We start from the raw sequence: 16,461 nt of genomic DNA, 5'->3' as shown, positions 1-16,461 counted from the left end.
TGCCCTTTGGGGGATTAAAAACGTAACAGCAAAGCCAAAAGCTAATGAATGGGGTTCAGTGGTTTGTTGGCAGTACTTAAATATTTCTGTCCAGGAGTGCAAACTCTGTGCAATTATTTAGAAAGTAAGGACTCACACCAAACTAGAATACTCTCTCGTGCTTCTCCACTTTACCAAATCCAAAAAGCTGCTGCTCGCGCGGTACTGCCCCTTTAAGACCTGCTTGCTCTCGGGCTCTACAAAAGGGAGTGACCTCTGGGCTTTGACAGCTCCCCTAATAACTACCACCGTGCAGGCCCCGCCCACCTGGCGACCAGCAGCGCCAATTGGCCAGCGGGCCGGTATCCCGTGCTCTGATTGGCTCACCGCTTCCCCTGAGCGAACCTTTAGAACTCTGAGACAGACAATATTCTGTTACATTGTAGCAAAATGGCGACTGTCATTCACAACCCCCTGAAAGCGTAAGTAAGACTAAAAAATGTACATATTCCGCCTGGTTTCAATATGAAAAAAAAGGCGCCTTCCGCGTGCCGAGCGCTGCCAATGCACTGCGCTTGCAGGCGCCTGCAGCCGCGGCGGGGCTTCTCTTTTCTTTCAGCTCTTACTTCTTCATCTTCTTTTTTTCCCCCCAACGCGCAGAAATGTCAAGAGATGCAATTAACAAGAAGAAAATTGTTACATTTGTGTTCTGCTTAATTGGAGGACAGACCGAGAGGGGTTAGAGGCAGAGGAGCGAGGCGCTCGAGTGCTGTACAGGGGGGTCGTGGGTAGCTCGGGTACAGCACGGTCCCCTGAGTGCCTGGCCTCGCGGGGCGGCGAGCGCGGCGCGGGGGGCGGCCGAGCTGGGGGCGAGCGCCGGGCAGGGGCCGCCTGGGTGCACTTGGCTGAGCCCCGCGCCTTCGGAGTCCGCAGCCTCTGCCGGGCTGCCTGGTCCGCCGGGGCGAGCGGACCGTGGCAGCTCCGGAGTTTGCAGGGCGCTTTACGCCTTCCGATCGCTCGCGGGGAGTTTGTGCAAACCTTCCGGAGTTGGGAGGACCGCAGGGGGAGCAGTGGGTCCCGGGAGCCCTGGGGCCCAGGTGGTTGCCCGGGGCTTTCCTGCTGGGGCAGCCCCCGGAGCGTGAGGGCGCTCCGGGCGGTCACCGGTGTGCCTGTGTGTGTTTGTGGGCGAACTGGCTGTAGTATATTAAGGACTCGGGTTAACTTGGGGTTGATTTGGAGGCAGGGAAGCTGCAGGTCTTATGAATGGTGTTCTCGCCTTCTCTGGGTGAAAAGCCGAGGCGGGCAGAGAGGCAGCTTGGGGCTCCCCGCCTGAGCCGGCAGCTTCTGCTCCCGGCCAGAGCCAGGGGCAGGTGCCTCTGGCCGCCGCCGGGAGACTTTGAGCGGACGCCCAGATCCCAGATCCCGGACGCAGGGGGGCGGGCTGGGCGAGGACATGCGGAGACCAGTCCCCGGGTCCGACAGCCAATTCCTGCCTGCCTTCCTTCCCCCTCCTTTTCATCCTGGCTTCCTTCCTTCCTTCCTTCCTTCCTTCCAGTCGCTGGAACTGTTAAGCTGCCAAGTCCGATCGCGATCGCGGAGCCGGGGAAGGCTTCGGAAAACTAGCGTCGCTCTAAAAGGGGTGCTCTTGGCGATGATGTTGGCAGAGGAGGTATCCCTCCTGATCGCGGCGCGACGTGGGTCGGGGTCCGCGCCTCTGGGACCCGGACTTCCCAGCTGGGCTGGTAGCCGCGGGCGAACGGAAGGGGGGAGGCGTGAGTGGGGTGCGTTTCATGCAGAATTCTCCCGGGTGTGTGGCCAATGCCAGTCCAGGTTCTTTCAACTCAGCGCACCGCGTTGGCACCCCAGGCTCCTCCTGGAGTTGAAAAGCAGATTCGCCCTGGTGGGGGCGGTGGGGGGAGCAGGCGGGGGGGGGGTTCCTAACGCGAAGGAACGCGCAAGGAGAATCGGAAGTGTTTGCACCAGCTTATCTCCCCTCAGTAATAGGGAAAAAGGTAGTAATGTCCCCTGTATCGGAGTTTTAAATACACACATACATATTAAAGCTGCAGTTAAGAGGATACTGGAAGCTGATGTGGATCATAGAGCAGCTCCCGGCTATAGCTTTCGCTCGCAAGCTCGTATACACTGCACTTGAACGCCACAGCATTTCGCCCAAGAAAGAAAATGTTTTATGGCAGAATAAATGGGCGTAACTTCGCCGCATCCTCGCTCCCGGCGGCTCGCGCGGCCACACCGCTGATGCTGTGAGTTTCTACTGAACCCACAGCTGATTTGCAGTTTCCCCATTTTCAGCCGAAATCATACAGGCGGGCTGATGCCACCTGGTAAACTCAAGTTGGAGAAATCTATTTCACATGTGCGCCAGGTTTATGTCCTACTGGGAAAGCGGTACCATCGTTACCCTGGAGCCCGCTCACGCGCGGGCAGGCGCAGTATCTTTACGCTCCAGGGTTTCCCTGCTCGCTCCAGTTTTTTTGTTTGTTTGTTTTTTGAACCGCAGCAGGGTGCCTGTTTGGCGAGGGTGTCTGGGGTGGTGGGGTGGGGTTAGAGGTGGCGGAAGGGACAGAGAGGCGGGCTGGTTAGTGGAATTAGTTCTGAATTATTACACTTGTACTTTGTATGGAGACAGTTGCAGTGAGATGTTTTGTAATTCTGTGTCACTACACACACGCACGCGCTAGCGTACACACAACACCCCTGCCTGCTTTTTCTAGGTAGGAGTTGAGTGGTCATTTTAAATTAGCCCCTTCTTTTTGTATCTCGACCCCTTTCCCTGGAGGTAAGGAGGTGTAAACAATACCCCGCCCCCAGCCGAGCCTTCTGCACTCCGGACGGGTTTTAAACTCCTGTGGCAGGAGCACACACGTTGTTATTGGGAGACCTACACCATCTGCCTTTATTTTTAAAAACAACTTGTTTAATAAAACATCTTTTATATTTCATTTGTTTTTAAAAGTTGCTGATCGGGAAACAATACACACTTAAATAAATTATGCATGGGATAAATTAGAACAAAGCGAAGAGACACATCCAGCTAAAGGGATGGTTCGTGGTGTTGGGAGGAGGGGAGCAAGGAGAATGGTTTGGAGAGCTAGGTTTTTATCCTCCTGTGTCCCTCCTGACAATGAAACGGAGATGAACGACATTAGCATTTTCTCTGTGTTTCTCTGTGTGCGTCCTAGTCTCTCTCTCCCTTTCCTAAAAAAAAAAAAAAAAAAAAAAAGCCAACAACACCGACGCCCCCTACAGACACTGGTCACACAAAGGTTTCCTCTAGGATTGGGGAATAAAGTGGTGGTAGGTTAATGTGCTGGGCAGAAACAGGCTCAGGTTCCATGAACACCTCTGTAGGGTTCTGCCTATCTTGAGTATGGACCATTTTTCATTATACTGGCTTTTTGCATTTGGGACATTCAATAATTCAATAGCTCGGGTAACTGGATGGCAGAATTTGAATCTCATTGCTTTGGGGTCTTCCTTAGGGTCCCTAGCTCCTGGAGCCACATCTCTTCTATTAGCAGTTTGGCTTTTTTCCTGCCTCTTTGATCTCCCCTCAACTCCCTTTCTTATTCCTCCTCCTTGTACCCTTCACCCCCTTCCTCTCTGAAGCTGACAGCCTGGCTTCTCTCTGTTGGTGCCTTTAACATCTTATTACTGCCCAACAGGGTGTTAGAGGCTGAAATAGGAGCCGCCTGGACTGATCAGATCACAAAGAGGACACGGCAGGTGGCCCCACAACCAAGCGGTCACATCTGGACAAATAGAATTTGAAAGCATTGATAGACTTGTATGATGTGTAAATGGGTAGTACACGTTATTTAATTTAGCAGCTACATTGTCTGAGCCTAGATGTGTGAGTAACCCTTATTTCTTACATGTACAAGCAAGATAAGGGCCATGTAGTGAAGTAAACCCATACAGGTAACATCACTATGGATTTGCTAAAGGTCTTTGTGTAAGTCAGTCACATACCATATCCTGGTTGATTTCTGTATATCTGGGAAACCATGCTTTTCATATAAATTCTAATATTTCTTGATATTCTAGTTCAGGTAAGCCATCCTCCCCCAAATCTGCTATCAACACTTTAAACAACTTACTCTTTGATTAAGTTATCAAAACCCTGGTTTGTATGCACTTAACTGGAAATGTCTGCCACCTTCTGCCAGACTTGATTATGCACATATGTATCTATTATTTTAACTGCCTGCTTAGAAAAGAATAACTGTTATTATTATTTAATTATTCTGTATAAACCAATAGGGCTTTTCCTCAAGTAACTCTTTGTTTGAAAAGAATGAGAGACCAGTACACTGTTTTGTCATGCTTATAACTGTGAACATGTAGATAGATAATTGTATTGAAAATTTCTTTTGTGAGGAATTCCCCTTGCTTGGAGGTATGTGTTTATATCTCTGTTTTGTTATTAAGGACACAATTCTGGGAGAAGTAAATACACACTTACTTAGCCAAGGTCAAACAGCAGGTCATGTGTGTAGATGGACTTCAAATCTTCATCTCTTTATACAGCCTATGATCTGGATACACTGTATTCTAATCTAAAGTGGTTTCGGTGCCTGTGAAAGTTGTGTAATTGTGGCCACTTACAAGCCAGACCTCACTCTTGCTGCGGCACTCAGTTTAGATATGGGGGGGGGGGGGGGGGTTTGGGGGGGGGGGGGGGGGGGGGGGGGGGGGGGGGGGGGGGGGGGGGGGGGGGGGGGGGGGGGGGGGGGGGGGGGGGGGGGGGTGGGGGGGGGGGGGGGGGGGGGGGGGGAGTTTGCATTCCTGGTTCTAATCTCCTCTTAGCTCTTTCTGTTGGAGTGGGGCAACGTGTGTGGGTAGGTACTAAGTGGGGAATATGGAGGTTGGAACTTTGTGGACTTGTAGCCTTTTATGGACATTATTTTAGTCCCTTATGAAAAAGGACCCTCAGATATTTTAAGCCAACAGATGCCTAAGAACCACCTTCTCCATCTGCTTCTGGTTGCCCCTCCCCATCCCCCAAAAGCCCTGAATCCTCCAAACTTTATTAGCACATTATTTTTCATTGGGAAGAATGTCTGGTTTTGATGAGATACCCATAAAGGATATTAATTTTGGCCAGAACCCATGTAGAGGCATTGTCACAGGGTAAACCTTTGAAAATAGTCTGGCTTGCAGACCACCTTGGGGACATCCAGAGATGGCTGGGAGATTGGGAGCTGCTGAGATCCTGAGGTGGGCTGGGAATCAGAGGCCACTTAATTGGAGACCTCTCTGCTTCCTCTGTCTTTTTGCAATCATGCAGGTAGCTGGAATTTGGATACATCTGAGAAAGACTATAATGTCTAAAGCTGTTTCAGAGCCATCTGCTCAGATCAATGCAAAACATAAAATGCTACGGTCAGCATGCTTTGTTTTGCACCAAAAACAGAAAGGAAACTGAGGCTGACGTTTCTGTTTTCAAAGAGCAGCCATACTGTTTGTAGTGGTAGTGGGGGCTGGGTCATAAAAAAGGCACCAGAATCCAGGCCTGTTTATTGTCCCAAGCTCTGCAAAGTAACTTTTGTGGTTTTTGAGTGTTCTGAAAGTTAGTAGAAGACAGAAATGTAGCCAATGTGGCAAGCCCCTGGCCAAGAAGTGCCACAACCACTGACACAGTTTTTGTGAAGCCACGGTTTCTCCAGCTGGGGCCTATGTGAGCATGACCCTAGCTGTAGATAGTCTTTAAATATGCAGGTATGTAACAAGGAAAGATAAAGCGGTCTGGGGGTGGGGTGGCGGGAAGGGAAGGGAGTAGGTGAGTGGATAAAACTGTGTGGTCTGGAACTCTGAAAAGATTATTGTTTAAGGTGAGAGAGGCTGATATGATGATCTGTTGCCAGTTCCAAAGTTTTCTTTAGTTGTGTGAGTGACTGGGGAGAGATGAGGTGTTGTGGTGTTTTTGTAATTTGTTTTTCTTACTGGTCCGGTTACTAGTGTTTCACAGTCTGTCAAACCATATGGATGAATGGAGCTAGCATCGTAAAACTGTCACCCAAGGAAGGTTTTTGAAGCCTGTGATTTGCATCAGAGTTTTAAAAGCAGTGGTTAGAAGGTGTTGGGTGGGGGGTGGGGGGTGGGAAAAGAGGAGCGGACTGTGTTGGGAATTTCTAGGTTGTGTTTGTGAACAGAGGTGTGGGGGGTGGAGAGGGAAGCCTGGAGAGGGCTGAGAGGGGCTATGTTTGGAAGCAGGGAGGGGCGAGGGGATTAGACTCAGGGTGCCTAATAATGGGGTTCAGATAGCCCACAGTGAGTCCTCCCTCCCCGCCCCCACCTTCGTTATGAGCCTGAGAAACGATGACACATGTCTAATCCTCCTTTTGCACCCTCTCCTCCCACTTCTGCATCCAGAGACTGTGGTCATCTCAGGTTGCTGCGAAGTGAGCACATTTCTGTTGTTATTCTCTTTGAAAACCTGCTGTTTGTATTAATTGCGACTGAAAGCTTCACCAAAAGGGGTTTTGTAGTCCCCAGACTTCCACCTGCTCTCAGTGTAGCCCGGTGTCAAACAATGTCCCTCTTCCACGTTCGTTTCTCACCACTGGCTAGCTAGTCTTTGTAGCTACGAGGACTTCAGGGTAACAGAGGAGAAAAAGCCCTGAGAGGGGAATCCAGAGCTTTGAGCTCTGTTCTCAGTTTTACCACCAACTTGCTACTCAGTCTTGGACACAGAGCTTCTCAGACTGCAAATCCCTTGTCATGAAGATGAGGGTGAGGCACCTTCTTGCCCAGTTTCCTTTCAGGTCAAACACTTGGTGGCTCTCACTATGGTCGCTTTGGAAGGGGAGAAGCGTGAGGGGCCAGAGTGCCAATTCTTCCTTGTTTTTAAAGTGTGTTTCTAAAGGGGTTTTGTTAAGACTGGGAGGTCTTCATTAGTTTCATCTTCTCGGGTCCAGTCCTGCCACATCCAGCTATCACCTGGGGTTCTAACCTGGATGGCACACCTCTCCCTTCTCAGGGCCTACAGCTGAGGACCAGCTGGTGGGCCATTTAGAAGATGGACTTTTCTTCTGATTCTCCCCTTTGGACGCTTTTCTTCTCCTGAGCACCCCTACCAGAGGCTGGAGAAAGGAGAGAGAAGTGGAAGACTAATTGGCTTATTTTGCTGTTCATTAAGTACTTGGATCAAGTTTTTGGTTGTGGAAAAGACTGGAATTGCTGAGAATGTCTGTCTTTTTTTCCCCTTTCTTTTCTTTCTTTAAAAAAATTTTTTTTTTAATGTTTTATTTATTTCTGAGAGAAAGAGAGCATGAACAGGGGAGGGTCAGAGAGAGAGGGAGACACAGAATCTGAAACAGGCTCCAGGCTCTGAGCTAGATGTCAGCATAGAGCCCGACACGGAGCTTGAACCCATGAACCGTGAGATCATGACCTGAGCCAAAGTTGGACGCTTAACCGACTAAGCCACCCAGGGAGCCACCCCTTTCTTTTCTTTAAATGTGTGGAGGGAGAGGGGGAAACCAAGCAAAAGATTTTTCTCCTTTGGATTTCATTTATTCACTATCTCTCTGGACCTGTCCTCTCCCCAGTATGGCACCCATTTCAATGAACAAGGATATAAAGTTCTTACTTCACTACCATTTGGATAGCCGTAGTTACCCCTCTGTTTAGAGAGTTGAAGTGGACCTGTACTGAGGTCTCACTGAGCTTCCTCTAGCGTACCCCATGTTACTGCTGACGGAATGGACGTGATTAGCCAATATACAGAGGCCCGCCGTACCCAGGTGGGTATTACCAGTATCTAAATTAGAATTCACTGCCTCTCCTTCAGTGACGTGCCTGCAGAATATCCGTATTCCTCTGAGGGTGTTATTATCAGGCTTTCCTTTGACTGGAAGCTCCCTTGACAATTATTTTCTATAAGGCCAAAGGAGGAAGAGGGGGTTGCAAAACCCATCAGAGAGTTCATAGAAGCTGAAATTGTGATTCTTAGGCAAAATGAAAGAAAAACCAAAATGGTCACCCTGACCTCCATCCAGCAGGCTGAGGCAGCCCCTTAATTTTTTTCTAATTGTGGCAAAATATATATATATTTAACATTTATAACTTGTAAATGTGCCATTCCAGCCATTTTAAAGCATATAATTCAGTGGCATTAAGTAAATTCATAATGTTGTGCAACCATGGATACTAACCATCTCCAGAATTTTTCATCATCCCAAGCAGAAACTGTGTGCCACCTAAACAATAATTCCCATCTCCTCCACCCCCAGTCCCTGGTAACAACCATTCTACTTTCTGTCTCTATGAATTTCCTTATTCTAAGCACCTCATGGAAGTGGAATCATACAATATTTGTACTTTCGTGACTGGTTTATTTCACTTAACATATTGTCCCCCAGGTTCATCTCTGTTGTAGCACGTGCCAGAATTCCCTTCCTTTTAATGGCTGAATAATATTCCATTGCACATACATACCACATTTTGTTTATCTACTCATCCAATGAGGGACACTTAGGTTATTTCCATCTTTTAGCTATCATAAAGAATGCTGATATGAAGATGGGTGTATAGGTAGCTACTGGAGGCCCTGCTTTCAATTCTCTTGGGTATATGCCTAGGCCCCTTCATTTTTAGACTCTCCAAAATTCAGGGACTATGTTTCTGAATAGTAAACCTTGACCTTCTACACTTAGGGAAAAATGCTGATAGTATCGTGAAATTCAACCTCCTTATCCCCCCTTTCCCTGTAGGAATAGTATTATTTTGGGGAGGGGGAGGTTAAATCCTCTGAGAACCCAAAGACTCCCTTCTTTCATCTTCAGCCACAAGGATTGCCCTCCCCTTGTCTCTACCACCCCTTGAGGGCACACGGGGTGTCAGGCAGGGTTTGGGTTTGTGGGGGCCAAAGAGCTGCAGCAGTAGCAGTTCCCTGGTGAGTCTTGGACTGAACCTCTGGTTTGTTTCCTGGGCAGGGTGGAGGTTTCGTTTGGCAACAGGGGCTGAGGGGATACATGGGAAGATGGGTCAGCTTGAAAGGCAAGAGTTAGTAAATCAGACCTGTCATTCCTTCAGTGAGAAAGCTTGTGTCTCCTCTCTCCTCCTTTCCCCTGCACCCAGCTCTGCTTAGCCCCCAAGGTGCCCGAAGGAAATAATGGATGTGAAAACATTTCCAAAGGTGTAAAGTGCAAATGGGAAGTGTTACTGGGAGAACACAGTTTCCATTAGCTGACTTGAGGCCTTCTTGGAGTCAACAATACCTCATATAGTCAACATTATTTTAATATATTAAAACTAAATGAAATGAGTATGGCATTACACATCAAGCCTAATCATTGTTTCTCAGGAAATGCAAAGCCTCACTCATCCAGCTGTGTGTAAATAGCCCGAGGCTCTCATTGGGATTTTTTTCCCATTGTCTGGGTTTGAAATAGGTGAGACTATGAGCTCAGGGGAAGCCCTCATTTCATTTCCCATCGTCAGCCCAGAAGTGAGTCCACCTGTAAAATCGGGAGGAAACCGAAGCTCAGAGGGCAGAGGAGAGTGCTTGCCTGGAACTTTGGCATTGGTCATCTTGCAGTACCCGAGTCCTCCAGATGACTCTGGGAAGAGAGGAGCAGTGGCCGTGGGGCTGGAGCTTCAGTCTGCTGGTCAACGAGGAGGATGTGCTGTTGACACAGGAGATCAGCTGCCTGAATGGATTCTTTATACAAAAGTAGACTATGGAGCGCATCATGGCGGGGGTCAGAACTCAAGAGGCTTCCATCTTGACTGCCAGCTTTCAGATAGAAGCTACTGCAACACGATGACATTCCTTTGCTATAGAAAAGCAAATTAAGTGAGAAACGTCATCTGGACTTCTGTTATCCTCAAATAACAACTCTTTACGTGTCTTTGCTGCCAGTTGAGCTCAGTAACTGTCTCACCCTCTTCGGGGCTTTCTTCATCCTGTGCTGGCCAACCCTGACTGCTAGGCTGCCCCTCAGAGCTAAGCAGCAGATAGCCTCCCTCCCCACATCTAGGAGCCTTCATTCCAAGGAAGGCCTCCAGTCTGTCTGTTTCTCCTTCCAGGCCGTGGTTCTTTGGCAAGACAAAGTAAGTGCTTGTGAGCTAGTTGGCTGACTGCTCCCCTAGGCTTCTCCTACGGAAACCACTGTCCATTGGGGGTGGGGGCAGGGAGGCAATGTGGTGCTGGGATGGGGGAGGGCAGGGTGGATGGGGTAGTGGGAGTGGAGAGAATATATTCTCTCCTGCTAATTATTTTCCCTGAGGACTTAGCCAATGCAGAACCATCTATTATCGTGGGAGCGCTCTATGGTGGTTCTGCCTGTGATGAATGCTAAGTGGAAACAAGCAAGAAAAATTAACAGGCGGCTGCTTCTGTCCACCTAATTAAAATGCATATCCAAATGCATAATTCCTTATGTTTCCCCATGCACACACTCCCCTTCCAATCCCGATTCTATGGAGGAGAAAAAACACTTTCCCCCAATCATTTCTCTTGATTATATTTCCATCAAGGAAGAGCTGGAGGGTTCCCTTAGAATAGAGAAGGGCAGTTCTTGTAACACTTTGAAAATTGCTGGGTTATTTTTTTGTTTGTTTGTTTGTTTTTCTACTTAGACTGAGCCCGAAAATTCTGAGCTGTTTTTGGTTTAAAATGAAGGACAAAAACTTTATCGGACTGCAGAAAAAAGGGGGAAGGAAGGAAGTAGAGAAAGAAAGGGGGGAAAAGAGAGAAAGCAAGCAAGAAAAAAGAAAGTTCTCACCATTTTTTTGCTGACATTTTAGTTTTGTGCTAAGAGTCTGGTTTGGTCGTTTTTTGTTTTTGTTTTTGTTTTTTTTTCCTTTTCTCCTCCTCCTCCTCCTCCTCCTTTTCTTCTTCTTCTTCTTTTTCGGGACTAAAAGTCAGGAAAGCCTTTTCTATCACTCTCTATTCCTTTCCATGACTTTGCACTACCTCCCACAGTCCCCCTAAACAAACATCACCCAGGGTTTTGTAGAGAGATTTGAGAAGATGCATCTACCTGTGCAGATCACGTAGAGAACAAAAAGCAAAAGCCTTTGCATTTGGGACAAGATCAGACAGAGATGCTGACATCACAGTTCCAAGTAGGTTTGGAGTCAAACAAACAATACCCCTTCATCCATATCTTCCTCCCTCTTGGCTCACTGATCATTTTCTCCCCATCAAAGAACAACTTTATACAGTGGCCATAAAATATTTAATAGACAGGAAACTTAAGTCGCTGTGTTCAATTTGACGTCACTGCCATTTCTGCAGCAGCCCCCCTCCCGGGTCACTCCCACCGCCACCCCCCACCCCCAAGCCCCTTGACTGCCCTCCACAGCAGCCCCAGCTGTTGATTTATCAGGGCCGGCTGGCTCAGCAGTGCATGGAGATTGCTTTTAATTAACTCTCTTCATTTTTCCCAATCTTCAGGGAGCAGCAGCCCTTTAATGATTTTAATATTTTATCTGGATTTATATCCGCTTTATTTGTTGTTGTTTGACTTCTGCATTTGTTCTTACTGAATCTCTTCCAGACTGATATATTTATTTGCCCCTTCCCACAGCCCCTAAGACCTTTCTGGAGAAGAGATGATGATGGATTCTGAAGAAGAAGGCCCCATCTTCCCCAGCTTTCTACCACTTTCACTGGGGAGAGGTACAGGCGTTGGCCTGAGTGATGGTTTGGGTTAGAACCTTTGTCTTAGGAATCCCAGGCTCACCTGAATCAGCTGCAGGAATTTCTGAGCTCCCCATTAAAAAAAAATCAGGATTTGAGAAAGTAAGATCTCTTTGCCTCTTTCGGGCTTGCTACCTTTGTAAGAGTGGGAGCTGCCTTGGAGAGTTGGATGAAAACTGCTTCCTGGGTCCCCAGTTGGCTATAGGTGGAGGTCTGCTGATGACTTTAGGGCAGTGCTGGCTATGGGTGCGAGTCAGATCTTGTGCCACTTTCTGTGTCTTTATTTATTAAAAAATTTTTTTTAAACATTTATTCATTTTTGAATGAGAGATAGAGTGCGAGTGGGAGGGGGGCAGAGAGAGAGGGAGACACAGAATCTGAAGCTGACAGCTCAGAGCCTGATGTGGGGCTCAAACCCACGAGCGGTGAGATCATGATCAGAGCCGAAGCCGGATGCTTAACCAACTGAGACCCCCCCCCCCAGGCGCCCCACTTTCTGTGTCTTAAGATACGTCTAGGAAGAGTAAGAGTAGGTCTGGTCTGAAAGAGGATGTTCAGAGGCGCCAGTTGCCTTCTCCATACTCAGGCTGCCTTCTCCCTCACCCCTTAGTTCTGTGTTCCTGTGCCCACTTCCCAACGTGAGAAAACACACCTTCCTAGCTCCGCCTTCTAGCCTCCTGTTGCCCACAAGGTCTACACTTTCCCCCAGCAGTCCCAGAGGGACCTGGCGGACAGACTTGCTTGGGGGCTCTTTTTCAGAACCAGCTTGTCCGCAAAATGCCTGTTTGGCATCTCGATTTGGTGATGTGTCTTCAGGGTCACCTGTTGCTAGGCAACTACCAACTAAAGTTTGAGCCTGATCTGGGGATGGCAGTGAATTGCCCTAGGTGACTTGTATTCACATTTAGGGACCTGGCTTTGTAATCCTGGCTTCAGGAATAGGAGGTCGAGAAGACATATTTCCACATGTCTTTACAGGAAGAGGTATTGGTTTTTAAAATCTAGCCAGTGCCTGGCACACAGTACACAGATGTTTGTTTTGATGATGAAACTCGTGATTTCTTCCTATCTCCTTGCCCTCATCCTTTTAGCTCTGCTAGTTCTGAAAACCTGTGACGTCAGATACCAAACTATATGTGGGATGCAGAGACAGAAAACAATGGCTTTTATACCATGGTGTGGTGTTCAGGCTACTCAGTGTCCTTCTTCACCTTTCCTTGGTGACTATAGACCCTTTTGAGAATCCTATGCCCCCCAAAGAAGGCATATAGATGTGAACATCTGTATAAGGAGTTTGCAGATCTTGAGGAGTCCATAAGTGAATGCCCCAGATGCCATGGGCTCCAGGTTAGGGACCTCAGAATGTGGGGTGTGGATGAACTTTGCGTCCTGAAGCCAGTTCTCAGAGACGGCGCCCCTTAGACCCCCCAGCAGTCTTGCCAAACTGCTGTGGCTCCTCTAGCCCCACCCTGCCCCACGTGCACACCTGCCTGCTCATCCCCCAGGCACTTCGGAGGCCCCCCCTTTCTCCAGTGAAGTCTTTGCAGACCCTCAGGTAGACTTGGCCACACCTGCCTCAGCCCCAGCGTCCCAAACACACTCTCCTTCCGTGGCCACGGAAATTCTTAATTCTGCTTAGCTGGAATAAGGCCCTGGGAGGCTGGGGCGGTGGTTGCCTGTGCCTTTCTCATCCCAGTATCTAGCATAGCAGGCATTTAATAAATACATGTGGAATAACCAAGTAAACGAAGCCTGCGAGCTGACGTAGTGCTCTTCTTCCCTGATTTGCTTCCAGCCCTTTAGAGTTGACGTGTTTCTCATTCTCTCCCTTGACTGCAGGCATTTGGAAAAGGCAGCAGAATTCCTTTCCCCAAATTCTTCAGCTTCAGGAGTTGGGAAACTGGCACAAGCTTGGCCTTGCTTGAGAGCGGCATGTACGGCTATGACAAATGTCAGTGCCATTTGTTCTAGCCTCTTGTTTCTTTACCACTTCATTTTTTGTGGATCTAAGACCCTCTTTGGTCTTGGGAAGTAAAGACAAGTCTTTTTACTTTGCTCTCTCTCCTTCAGGGACTAAGTAACCCAGGGCTGGTGAATAGCCACTGATAAATCAGCCACGTTTTTCTGGAGTGTCTACTATGTGTTCAGCTATGTATGGGATTTCCTTTAGCTGTACTTACACCTGAGGACTTTTATGAGTTTTTAAGATAGAGGAGACCGGAGGCAAGAGTACTATAATGGTTTAACCCAACCCCAGGACCTATCTGTCCTACTGAGTTCTGGAGATAACCATAACCCAGTCACTGTTTTCAGATACATATCCTTTGAGACAATGCCTTTTGTGTACTTTCATAGTACCAATGCCTACAAAGATATACCTTTCCCTGTGACTCATTGTCCTAACTATGTTCAATGCAGATAAATTCGCTTGCCAGTGAAACAAACAAACAAAAGTGATGCCCTGGGAATCATGTGGGGGCCTTCATTTTTCATACTGAGAGAGAGAAAAATATCACTGTAACTTTTGTATATCTTCTTACTGCTTCTCCATGCTCCAAATCATTCAGTGTTGAGGCTGTTTGGGAGAATGTACCACCCAGGACAGGCCTGGTTCTGGGTCAGGAGTAAGGTGGAGACCAGAGGTGGTGATGGGCTACTCGAGTCACGTTTTAATTCAGATTCTGATCCATTAGACATCCTTCAATGCAGAGAGCAGGAGAAAAAGCTGATGGTGCACAAAATATAGGTTGTAGGAGCAGGCTTGTACAAAAGTGTTTGTCAACTCGGAAAGGTCATACTGCGCTAGCACTTAATCTCAAAGTCACTGTCCCTCGGTCCCAGCATGTGGTCCTACCATACAGAGGGCGCACATGGGGCCGTCCGATTGCAGGCTCATTTCCTTTCTGGGTAGCCACCCCAGTCTAACAGATACTTATACATATTCTGTCCTCATTTTATCTAATTACACACATCTCTGGGGGATGGGAAACAGGTTTGGATCCTTCAATTTTAGGTCAGTTACGCACAGGGTAGCTGAGATGAACGCTAATCTATAGAGTTCTGTGAAATTCGGAAAGTTCCCAGAGTTCCCTGGTCCAAAGCACACCAGGGGGCATTGTTCGCCATCTCAGGGGCCGGAGATCCCAGTCAGCATCAGAGGAGGGACCGAGATCACTGGTTCATGAGGTTCGTGGTCTCTTCTGAGACCAAGCTAGCTCTTGCTACCCTTTGAGCAGTAGGGTTCTTGTTTTCTTATTTCATGATCTGCCAAACTGAGAGAACCCAATAGTGTGGGTTCCTCTTCTGGCAATCATTTGCCACCCAGTACCCAGTACCTGCCTGGAATGGGTTCAGTTTCCTGAGAAAAACAGAACAAAAGGCACTCTGATTGATGGAACAATCTTTATTATTGCCCAGTGTTGCCTGGAGTGCCTGTCTCCTTTTCAACCCAGATGAACTGGTCTGGACAATATGAAAGCTCTGAAATGTCCCCACCTTTCTCCGAGACCCAGATTGGGCAGCCTTGGGCCCCTTCCTGGCATCTGTCCTCCAGGCTGTATTGTAGCTTTTGAAATCACCAGGAAAGAAAAGCCCGCTGGTTACCCTTTTATTTTCCTTTTGCTTTCTACTTCTTATTTCATTTCTTGACTCAGACCTAAGCCTCCCCAGTGCTCTCTGAGCCCCAAAGAGAGGAATAATCCACTCAATGCCTAATAGCAAGGTTTGCTTCTCCAGCCTAGGCTTCCCTCTGACCTCTTGTCTCCCTCATCCCTGCCCCAGTGACCTCTTTCTCCTCTCCTCCTGCATCGCACCTTGATCAAAAAGCACTGAAGGGGCAAAAAAGAAGGGAAGAGTATTTGCTTTGTCCCCAGGAGGGCACACTCAGTCTCGTGAATGTGGGAGTGGGGAGGGGGAAGGAGGAAAAGGTCAAAGCTTGCACACAGCAAACTGGGTGAGAAGAAACACAGGGCGTGAGGTTGCACTGCACTAAATGAGCGGTCCAGCCCCCGAGGGGTCTGTGAAATCAGAAAAGAGAAAGTGTGTCCTGTGGTTGGGGTGTCAGAGAAGGTTTTAAGGAGGAGGTGGCTTTGAGCTGAGTTTGGAAGGACAGTGGATCTGGTCAGGCTCAGAGGAGCAGTGGAAGGCAAGGATGGGGAAGGGCAGGCACGGAAGGAAAGTGAACAGAGATTTGGGAAGTGTTTGAGTAATTCCTTGGAGAATCCCCTTCCTCTGTCCAGGAAGAAAGGCCAGGTGGAAAGGAAGGTGTGGAGGGTAGCAAGGGGGTCTGCTTGGCTGGTTGGGAGCCGGAAGGTGGTTCCTGAACAGAAGGTAAAAAGGGGAACTCTCCCGGGTCCATGTTGTTCTAAGTGGAGTTCCATTTTGGCAGCCACTTCCTGGGAAGCTCTTGAATACTTTGGAGGCCAAGCGAGGTGTCAGGGGGAGGCTGGGTTACCATCCTGTCCCCTAGCAGGGAGCACTGTCCACCTCCAGAGGTTCCCTCACTAAGGTTGAACTGAATCCTCCTTCTTGTTTCCTTGGTAATACGTTCTGGGTCCTTTTCAGAGCACCTCCCCGAGGGGTGGGGTGCAGAGGACACACTGGGGACCCTGCACTGCCGAGAGCCCCCCATCTTGTCAGGCATAGGACTGTGCCAGCCCGCTCATGGGCAGATTTGCTTAGTAGGGCAGGATTGTAAAGGGAAGCCTGTCCAAATGGTAGATCTAGAAAGTCTTTCCCCCTTTCTCACCTTCAATCACCACGCCCTTTCTTGCAAAACAACAACAATAACCCATAAATAGGGTAAATAA

At 48.4% G+C, this 16,461-nt stretch overlaps 1 protein-coding gene across 1 annotated transcript in view; it reads left to right on the top strand.

Moving 5' to 3' along the window:
- The first annotated feature begins 424 nt into the window (after positions 1–424).
- Positions 425–16,461, top strand: part of DPF3 (double PHD fingers 3) — a 255,832-nt gene continuing 239,795 nt past the window's right edge. Inside the window, exon 1 of the mRNA XM_039219939.1 lies at positions 425–461. Coding sequence (XP_039075870.1) covers positions 430–461 — 32 coding nt within the window. The 5' untranslated portion in view covers positions 425–429. The remainder of the gene's footprint in view (positions 462–16,461) is intronic.

Source organism: Hyaena hyaena, unplaced genomic scaffold (assembly GCF_003009895.1).
Source record: "Hyaena hyaena isolate Hyena2069 unplaced genomic scaffold, ASM300989v1 scaffold_851, whole genome shotgun sequence".
NCBI lineage: Eukaryota > Metazoa > Chordata > Mammalia > Carnivora > Hyaenidae > Hyaena > Hyaena hyaena.
The sequence above is the reverse complement of the archived record's forward strand: the minus strand, read 5'-3'. Positions and strand labels throughout refer to the sequence as shown.